This window comes from Suricata suricatta, chromosome 6 (genome assembly GCF_006229205.1).
Source record: "Suricata suricatta isolate VVHF042 chromosome 6, meerkat_22Aug2017_6uvM2_HiC, whole genome shotgun sequence".
In the NCBI taxonomy this organism is placed as follows: Eukaryota; Metazoa; Chordata; class Mammalia; order Carnivora; family Herpestidae; genus Suricata; species Suricata suricatta.
In genome coordinates, this window is record NC_043705.1 from 58,187,607 (window position 1) to 58,197,899 (window position 10,293).

General features: G+C 41.7%; 1 protein-coding gene and 1 long non-coding RNA gene across 5 annotated transcripts in view; one reads left to right on the forward strand and one right to left on the reverse strand.

Moving 5' to 3' along the window:
- SSBP2 (single stranded DNA binding protein 2) overlaps positions 1 to 780 on the reverse strand; it is a 289,978-nt gene extending 289,198 nt beyond the window's left edge. For 2 of the 4 annotated variants that reach the window (XM_029942534.1, XM_029942532.1), the window contains exon 1: positions 498 to 778. In XM_029942534.1, the coding sequence (XP_029798394.1) occupies positions 498 to 559 (62 nt within the window). In that variant the 5' untranslated portion in view covers positions 560 to 778. Of the gene's footprint in view, positions 1 to 497 lie in introns of all 4 variants that reach the window. The other 2 variants (XM_029942531.1, XM_029942533.1) reach the window with 2 other exon arrangements.
- A 136-nt stretch (positions 781 to 916) lies between these two features.
- On the forward strand, positions 917 to 7,317 carry LOC115294574. Its single transcript, XR_003909968.1, has 3 exons — positions 917 to 1,461; positions 2,625 to 2,685; positions 7,201 to 7,317. It is a non-coding gene; the product is annotated as an uncharacterized LOC115294574 (long non-coding RNA).
- The last annotated feature ends 2,976 nt before the right edge of the window (positions 7,318 to 10,293 follow it).

Consider the following 10,293-nt stretch of genomic DNA (forward strand, 5'->3'; position numbering starts at 1 on the left):
CCGCAGGGCCCCTCGCGCTGCCTGCCCCGACCCCAGCGAGCCCCTCCAAACACCCACATTCCCACCGCGAACCCTCCTCCACGCAGATGCCCCCTCCTGCCCTCTCCGCGACCCTTGCCAGCGCTCTGGGTCTCCGCAGCCCCGGACCCCAGCTCTAAAGTTACTTTGTGAGGAGGTGAACCCGTAGGTTATTTCCCCCAGTCACCCAAACAAGTTTCCATCCTCGGCACCAGCACCGCCACCGCCCCCCAGCACACTCGTTCCCTCCCGCCCGCAGCCCCCCAAGGCCGTCCGCCCCGCGCGAGCACCTCCTGGGAAACTGCCGCTCCCCGCACCTCACGCCCCCACCTCGCGTACCCCTCCCCCTGCCAGCCCACCCCCGGCTCTCCCCGGGCGTAGAGTGTCTGGGTCTGTGTGTCTCCAAGAGAGTGTGCGAGTGCGTGCGTGTGTGTGTGCGCGTGTGAAGGCGGAGGTGGGTGAGAAGCGGAGACACTTACTTCTCCCGGGCCTGGCTGTCGGACGGGACGGCGCTGCTGTTACTCTTGCCTTTGCCGTACATGCTTGTGCCGAGAGCAGCTCCCACTGTCACGCACCTGTCAACCCATCACAGCCTCCCCGGGAACAGCCCCGTCCCCATGGCGACCCACGCAGCCACCCCCACTATTGGCCGCCCCACGCCAAAGCTCCGCCCCCTTCGCCCAGGCAACGCGCGAGACTGACAGGCCTTCTCCTCCCTCCGGCCTTCCGAAGCGCGCGGTGGCGGCTACAGCCTAAGCGGCAGTCTCCTCCCTCCTTCCCTCCCTCCCGGGTTCCCTCCCTCCTTCCCTCTCGGCTCTCCTCCCTCCTCCCGCTCTCTTTCCCCCCTCCCCCCTCCGAACCCCGGCGCAAGGGGGGAATTAGAAACTGCTCTAGAAGGATTTTAAACAACTGGCTGTTCTCTCCGCCGCCGCCCCTCCCCCCGCGCCGCCCGCGCTCGGCTCCTCACTGGAGAGAAGGCGCCGGGAGGAGGGGAAAGTGCGGCCTGGAGTTGCTGGTCGGAGCCGGCGGAGCTGGAGCTGTGGCGGCCCCAGACTTTGGGGCGCCCGCCGAGTACACAGACAGACCTACGGCCCCAGCCTTCGTGGGAGCCCCACCAGCCCCTTCTCCTGCTCCTCTCCTGGCTGTGACCCCGCGCCAGTACCCTGGATTAATCTCTACCGTCCTCAGCCCTACTCCCTCGGGTGTCGACCCCCTCCCCATCCCCCCCACCACACCCTGCTCCTAGAGGGCCTCAGGCAGGGGACTCACACGCTGCTCCCTGGACTTCTGTTTGAGCGACCCAGAGCGTCTCGCCTTCTCTCCTGGGGAGAGATTGTCCCTCTCGCCCTGGGGGCGCCGCTGGGGTGGCGTCTCCTCGCCCCTGGGGCGCGCCCAGCTTCCCAGGGGAACACCCTGCCTCAGGCCTGCCTCCTCTCTTTAGAGGTGAGCCTACTCCCAAAGATGGCCCATTGACTCCTGGGACCTCACTGGCTCCTTACCCTGGCCCCTGCAAGCGGGCCCAAAGCTCCGTGGTGCACCCCGCAACAGCTCCCTTGCCAGAAATGCTACAGAAAAGGGCCCCAGGCATCCCCACCTGGCCTGGTTTTCCAGACTTGGTCAGTGATGCCTACTCATCCTAATCTTTGAAGTAGAAAGGGCCCCAGAAGGCCTTTAAAGACAGCTCTGCCCTTGTCTGTCAGAGTAGGCCCCAACCGTCCACCAAGGTGTACAAAATTGTGCCTGTGCTGAAAGGCTGTCTGAGAATATTTCTGGATCAAAGCCCCTAATCCCATTTCAGAAAATGTGCAGAAAGTTTCTGTAACACAATCTGGTTCCCGATAGAACTCCATCCTTTATCTTGTGGAGATCCTTGGATGCAAAATCAGAGTGCAAATGGGGTTAGAAAGAAGACATGGGCATCAAATAGGGAGTGACAGAGGAAGAGGGGTGTAGGTGGGGGTCAGACTGGGGGAAACATCAGGAAAGGGTGAATAGACTTGGAACAGCTATGGGAGGGGAAAGGAAATAGGATTTAAATGGGGAAAGCTACCTTTCTATTTCTCACATAGAGCTTTAAGCTTTCATTGGTAGGACCCTAAAAATGCTTATGGAGATACAGAGATGAATGGAAAGAAATGGGCTTTATGACCATCGTCAGCAAGTGATAGAAATGAAACATCAACAGAGGGTTAAGGAAGGGCAGTTAGTAACAGAAAAAGACTCAGAAAACAGGTTGGCAACTATATATAAATCAAAAACTGGGAAAAATGAAGAGGGACCTGCTATTCCAGTGTTAGGGAAGTTTATTTTTTAATTGGAAAAGGTAAACTGTAAAAAGATAGGAAAGAGGAACAAAAAACAAGTAAATTAAGAAACCATAGAATATGATAGCAAAGAAGATGAAAAAAAACAATAGAGGACTGAAGTTATGATGGAAAGACACATGAAAAATAAAAGGGCTTTTATTAAAAGGACAAAAATTCATCCCATAGAAGTAAGAATGAAGAAAGTGAAAAATCATATAGGCTTACATTGATTAATTTCCAAGAGAAGTAATATGCCATTTCTAATTCAAAACCCTCATTTCTGTTTACAATGAACTATAGTGATTTGGCGGTGGAGACATGACATTCATGCACTCAGAAGAACCGGGAGGAGTAATGCTGAGTAAGTCCCTCTTTTGATGAACTTTTGCTCAAAGTACTCACATGTGTATAAGGCTGCCAGTGCTTACAGAGTCTACCTTCAGAGTTAACATATACAATTTGTTGTTCAATGATCAACTTTTGTTGGCTTTAACCCAGAAAATTACTAGCATTTCAAGGCTCCACGACCCATAGAACACTCCCTATAAGGGACTACTTAGAGAATGATGTCAAGGAGGGAGCTACCTTAGCTGCTAATCCATGCTTTTGTTCACACCTGGCCTAAGGTAAAGTTTCCATTAAAGATCAAGAGTGGGCTTTATACTGTTATCAAAAACACATTCGTTACTATCCTTGCACTAGTGTTGGGATTCTCTACAGGTTTTCAGTCGTGGTGCATTAGAATTGCCTTAAGAGGATTTATTTTTTGTTGGGTTTTGTTGGTTTGGTTTTAAATACAAGTTGCTGGGACCCTTCCCCACCCAAACTAACTCAAAAACTTTGTGGATGGACCCTAGCCTCTGTATTTTTTGTAAGTTCCAAGTGCTTCTTATGTATAACTAGGACTACTTTACTCTGCTCATCAGTATTCATTTAAAGATAGTCAATGAACACAATCAGATCTCAGAGCAAGATTTAGGTAGTGGCTATACATAGCAGATGACCCTCCCTATGCAAGGCATTAAGACATTTTTACAGTGGACTTTACTTTCTACCCATTGAGGCAACAGATTTGTTAATAGGATGAAAATGTATGACCACATGTGATCGTATAGCACAAGACCACAATAGCTATGGTTTTACTATTTCCTAAAGAGAAAAGAAAACAAGAGAAGCTGTTTCCTGTCTACTGCTGCAATGTATTCATTTGATTGGTTTTCACCCACATTTGTTACATGGAAGAGTCCTTTGAGTAATGGCATATTTTCTGATATTTAAAAAATACATAAATTATAAATCTGCACAGTAGGGTGTGGAATTCTGAATAATTTGGTCTTAGTATCTAGAAAGAATAAAATGCTAAAAGGTCTTAGTTCAGAACTTGCCAAGTTAATGTCAGAATTGACTTTACAAGATTATTATCCAACAAATACACTAAGTGAAAACATGACTATCCCTATAAATGGTAACCTTAAAGCTTCAGTAGTAGTCAAATCAATTATCATTAAAACATCTCAGCAGCTATCTGAACCATCTCTTTTATTTTCCTGTTAATGTTTACACATGTAAATAAAATGCTCTTTTGTCCTTGTTCAAATTATTTTGAGTACAAAGAGTGTTCTTTGCATCAGCAACTGTATCTCGTGGGGCCAATATTGTAATTAATGAGATTTGAAACACGTATTCACAGCCAAATTTGAGATCTCAGACACAGAATTGAAGGTCCGTTGTGTGTTTTCATTTTTAAGAAAGGGGAAGATGGGAAATTTAAGTCTTTCTCTAAAGAACCACAATATATTTTTTAAAAGAGATTTTTTTTTTTAATCTCACACATCAGGCTGATTAATTTTGGGGGGATGGAATTTACGGTAGAAGAATACTGGCTACCTGAGCCACCAGAACAAAACACATGCATTTGAGGTTGATTTTTTTTTTTTTACTTTATTCTTTCAGATATAGAACACCACAATACTCAATCATTAGGTCTCTCTCTCCTGCCCTGATTTTGTTTGTGTACATATGCACAATTTTCTCTTTTTGAAACTTGCATCTTATTCTTGGAAGTCTTTATCATTTTAAAATAGGCAGTTTGTTATACCACCCTGCTTTAGATTAACTATCCATTTCTTTGATCCTCATTTTTTCCATAAAACATTAAGGTTAATAATGTCCATATCCTTATAGTGCATGGAACTTCAGAAAAGATTTCTCTTTGCTATATAGAACAAAAGACTACCTCTTTATGTTTAAATAGAAACTAATGGTGAATTAAATTATTTGCATCACAGACAATACTTAGCATGTTAACAAGAAAAACATTTAAAGTAGAAAATAACTTATTTAGAAAAATTAAAATAAACATTGTAATTTATCAAAATTTTCTTGTTTTGGGTTAATTTTTTCAAAGGATAAAATGTTTCTATTATTAATTTGTTTCATAAACTAGTTCATGAAAAAATCTTACGTTCACATCACTTTTCATTTCAAATCATTTAACAGATATCTATTTGTTAATACTCCATATATACCTGTTAATTAGATTTTCCTAACCAGCTTTTTTAACTGGGTAAACTGAGGCCTAGAATGATTTATTAGTATGGTCTGAACCATAAAGAGAACAGAACTACTTCCAGGATGAGAACTCCATGTTCCTGGCTGACATTACTGTTCTCAGACCACGAAGCCACACCTCTTTCTCTCAGAAGTGACTATTCCACAGAGGCATGTGAGCAAGCTCTGAGATGTTTGTCACTCAGACTACTGTATGAAACTTCACTCCCAGGCAGAACAGACTAGCATGCTTAGTCTCACAAACTGCTTACATGCCACGTACCAAAATAATTGAATGAACAGAGTCATTTACAACTGTAATACTATGCAACGTGGTCTCTCATACCAGAATAATAAATGAAATGGGGCCTCAAATTAACATTATTTGACACACTGTTATTGGTTTAACATCAGTTAATCTGAGGCAATGACTGTTTTCTTAACCTATTGCCCTAGATTTTTGAAATCCCAATTTAACTATACATAAACATTCACCAGTGGGTTAAGACAATGTATAGATCTATTGGTTCTAAACCATTCCATCTCTAGAGTGCCTAGTCTTTTTTAGCACCATCAAGATTTGAAATTTAATAACTTAGGAAAAATAACCCTGATATAAAAATTGCACACAAGTGGAAGATGATGAAAAATGAAAAAAGTAGGGCTACCACGTATTGCAATTTCACACACTTTAGCACATTTTGCAAAACAAATTCCAAGTGGTGCAGTGTTCACTGGCTGGATTTTTGTCATTAAATGTTGAAAGTTATGTAATAGGAAGTGTGCCAAAGAATGTTCTTTATTCAAAAGTATTACTATTTTTTCAGTGCATTCCTAAATCTTCCCAATGGTTTTTTACCTACTAAGGCTATGCCAATATGATGTCTTTGCACTCTTGCATTTGACAAAGGCCCCAGTCTCAAGAAGGAGGCTATGCAACATTCCAAGCAGTGTCATTTCCTTCTGTTGGAAATGAAAACATGGGGGAAAAAATACCTACTACAGTTCTTTTTCATAATTGTCCAACATAATTGGGTCCTCTCAATGAAGTATGTCAAAAAAGGAAGGTGATAAATTATTCCACTATTATATTTTATTTATCTTGAAGGAGTTTGAGTATAAGGGGTTAAGATGCATATTTTAAGTTCTTTAACTGTATTAAAAATATGTTTTAGACAGGGGCTGAACTGGGGCACCTGGGTGGCTAAGTCAGTTAAGTGTCTATTGATTTCAGCTCAGGTAATAATAGTCTCCCGGTTTCTGAGATTGAGCCCTGTGTCAAGCTGTGTTAGCAGTGAAGAGCCTGCTTAGGATTCTCTCTCTCTGCCCCTCCCCCACTTGCACACACTCATGCTCTCTTTTTCGCTCTCTCAAAAATAAATAAACATTAATGGGGCACCTGGGTGGCTCAGTCAGTTACGCGTCTGACCTCAGCTCATGTCATGATCTCACAGTTTGTGGGTTCAAGCCCCATGTTGGGCTCTGTGCTGACAGCCAGCTCAGAGCCTGGAGCCTGTCTTCTGATTCTGTTTCTCCCTCTCTCTCTGACCCTCCCCTGCTCACACTGTCACTGTCTCTCTCACAAAAATAAATAAAACATTAAAATAAATAATAAACATTAAAAATAAAAAAGACAGGTGCTGAATATAGCCATTGTCAATAATAAACTTCAAGGTAGAAACAACCTTATCAGGGTCATGTATACTTACCAAAGATACAGAAGATACTTACATTTTATTTATTTTGGGGTGCTCAGAAAGTCTTTGAAACCAGTTGGGCCCCTTCCTATATTGCAGTACCTGAAGATTTGTAAGTATTCTGTGTTGGTAATTGCTACCTGCTAGCATCATCAACACTAGATTATACATGTATAACCAGATTCCTTGTCAGACAAATAATTTTATAATCTTGTTATCATCAGCTTCTCAAACTCTGCAGTTCTTTTCCCTTGGACCTAAATTCTCGAAGCAGAGGATAGAAGGATTCCCTGCCACATGGTGCTGAACTGTTGACTACTGTATGGCAAATCTCCATTAACCTTGCTTAACTTCTAAGACCCAAGTTGTCTGTGGTATTGGGAACCAGTGTTTAAAAAGTTAAGAAAGAATACATTTTTGTGTTATGGTCTGCTACTAGTCCATGCTTACCTTCTACCCTGTCTTCCCTCTAAAACTCATGGGAGTTTTACTTCTTTGAGGATAACCTTGTTCACTGTCTATTATCCTATGAACACTACTTAAGGGTACAGTTGTTGCTCTGCTAACTTTGCAATCTAATACGTTTCCATGAAACTCCCCTGTTTCTCTGACCTTTGTCCTTTTGTCAGGGACTAGGGGGAAAAGAATGGGAGGAGGGAAGACAACAGGTAAAAGAAGGAATGGAAAGATGAGAGGACGCAAGAGCTGAGGCAAGAACAATGGAAGGAGTGCAAGAAAGTTGGAATATAAGGGTAACTTTTCCAGTGGGGTGGGGGAAAGTGTCCAGAACGAGATTCTTCCTGGGCCACCCTTCTCTGAAGGCAACAACCTACTTTCATTAACAGAGTGAGCTGTTTGTCTACCTTCCTCCTAAAAGAACCAGACAGAAAAGCCAGAGTAAACGTATACAGTACTGCTAAAGCCTCTAATTTCTCTGCACTTCAGCCGCAAACACTGTACCAGAGAAGAGTATTCCATGGGTCAGCATCCTTGGCCAAAATTCTCCTTAACTTGGAGCAACTTACTTAGCAAGGTTCTTTATGAATTCAGGTTGGATTAAATGGAGTCAAGACCACTCAAGCCGGGTTTATGGGATCTTACTTCAGCATGGTAAGCAGCAGTGAATTCTGTTCTTACACCTAAACCTCCGAATTAGGCAAATCAGAAACACCAAGTCACACCCTGCTTTTTTTCAGCCTTGGCCTTTATCAAGTACATCTTTTCTTCCCATTTTGACTATTGTAAAATAAATACCTTGGCTCATTGTAGGATATTAAAAGAAGAAGTGATTTGGTACGAATTTATTTCTTTTTTGATAGTTAAAAGAGATACATATTCTCTGTATTCCTACTAGATTGCTGAATTCATGTCTTCTTTCCAATCTTCACCTTGTTCATTTCTCTTTCAGTTAATCACATTTCCCAAATCTATGTGGCTCTGAGATCTGTGGTGGATAAAACCTGAAAACCAAGATCTTTATTTTAACTGATATTCCGCTTGGGTAAAGGGAGACCTGGATCACTGGGTCACGTCACTAGTCAGTCATTGGATCACTATAAATATGTGCCCTAACTCTGGAAATGATCACAAATTGTTCCCCTGCATCTAAATAAGATTACAATTCCTTTGGGGGGTGTTTTTTATTGTTTTTTTGGGCAATTTTTTCTTCCCAATGTGGTTTTCCTTTCCTGGTGGATTATTGTAGTTCACTGTTACCTTTCCATCTTCTCTTGTGGGTTTTTTGTTTTTTTTTTTTTTTTTGGCTTCACTTCCTCCTTCTATTGTTGTCACTGTCTTTTTCCTCTCATCACTTTTCCTGTTGCCTTTCCAGTTGGGTGGAGCCGCATCCAATTCACTCACTGTCTGGCTCTAGAGTATCTTTAGTCCTGGGGAAAACAATCTTGTGCCAAATAGTTAGAATCCCTGGGGCATCAGAAGAAAGCTCCCAGAGACTAAGTATCCCTAAAATTTTCCTTTATTGATTTTATGTTGGAATGAAATCCAAGGATGCCTAATTAGGAAATAAAAATTCATCCTTTTGGCCTCCTAATCCCAGACCATTCTGAACTCTGACAGCACCAGCATCCATCAAATCAAACAATGAAATCAACTTTGGTTACTTAGCATAATAGAAATAAACTTGTAATATTCTATTAGTGAAGGATCAATGTCTCCTGTCTTGAAAATAAACATCAGAGCTTGGCCTCAACATTTATGTAGCAGCAGGAGACCATTATTTTGTGGCAACATTCGATTACATTGACATCGAGACAGATTTATTAAATTAATAAATAGTACATGATTTTCAGCCTTTCATTTCCAACCATCACCACCACCCCACTTCGCAAGGTGATCTTCTGACAACTTTCATCCATATTTTTGACTCCTTATTATCTATGACCTCCATTTCCTTTTTATTGTCATTTTATACTCAAATTAATATTTTTAGTATCTATTTTTTTGGATGGAAATTTTTAATTGGTTATTAAGGAGAAAGAATAATGAGAGTCATCAAATCATTAATTGTTAAAATCTTTTAATGGTGTAATATTTGAAATATTATCTGAATTATTTCAGATATGCTTTTCAGAGTTCTGAATGTGGCTAATAACAAAAGGCCACCACTCCTGCTGTCTCTTTCTCTAACTTTCAACCTCAGGGCCTTTGCCCTGGCTGTTTCCTCTGCCTGGAATGTTCTTCCTTCTGCTCTTTGCATGGCTGGATTTTTTTCCTCATACTTAAGTCCACTGGAATGTCATTTCCCCAGAAAGGTTTTCTATAAGAGTCCTTTTTAAAGTGTTTATTCCCCCATCCTCAGTCACTCTTCCTCCTGTTGCTGTGTTTTATTTTCTTTATAATCACATACCGTATTTGAAAATGTCTATGATTTAAATTTCTCTATACACTTACATAATCCACGGGGGCAATGGTCTTATACTTTTTCTCACACTAGATCTCTATGTCTTAACACCCGGAACAGTACCAGATACCCAGCAGCACTCTTTAAACAAATGTTCATGGACTGACTGGATGAATGAATGAATTAGTTAAAAAAAACTCTAATAAAACAGTCATACTTGAGTGACCTCAGACCCTTGCTCTCTTAGATATTTACAACATGCAATCTTTCCAGCCCTCTGCCCTACCCTCCAACACAGGGATTCCTTCTATTTTTAGAAATAGTAGTGATTGAACAGAGAGTATCAGCACACCTTCAGATTTTAGGCTTCTGCTGTTACTCCAATTTATTGTTCCAGCATCTAAACCAATTTAGCAGAATTTTGGTGAGAGGAACATGAGAGAGAGAAGTATTTTCTCCTCTTTTCTATCACCACAGATCTAACTTTCCTGGAGTTCCAAGTGGCTTAATGTTGCTGACAATAGGAAATAAGTAGCACATAGTCAGCAGATTAGTTTTCAGTAATAAGCTTTCATTATGTTACTCTCCTACTCAAAAACTTCAATGTCTCCTCACTGCCTATAGGATAACTTTCTCTCCCCTCAGATTTTTATCGTCTGATCCATCAATACATTGTAGTTATTTATGCATGTCTGTCTTCCCTACCAGAGTATATACTCCTTGAAAATAGCCTCTTTATTCACACATGCTTATAGAATACCTACATGTTGAGCCTTATATGAGCCTTATATGAATATATTGTTAAAGAAGATGTTTCCATTCTTTCAAGCCTTCCAATTACTACCCCCGTTTGTACTTTGCC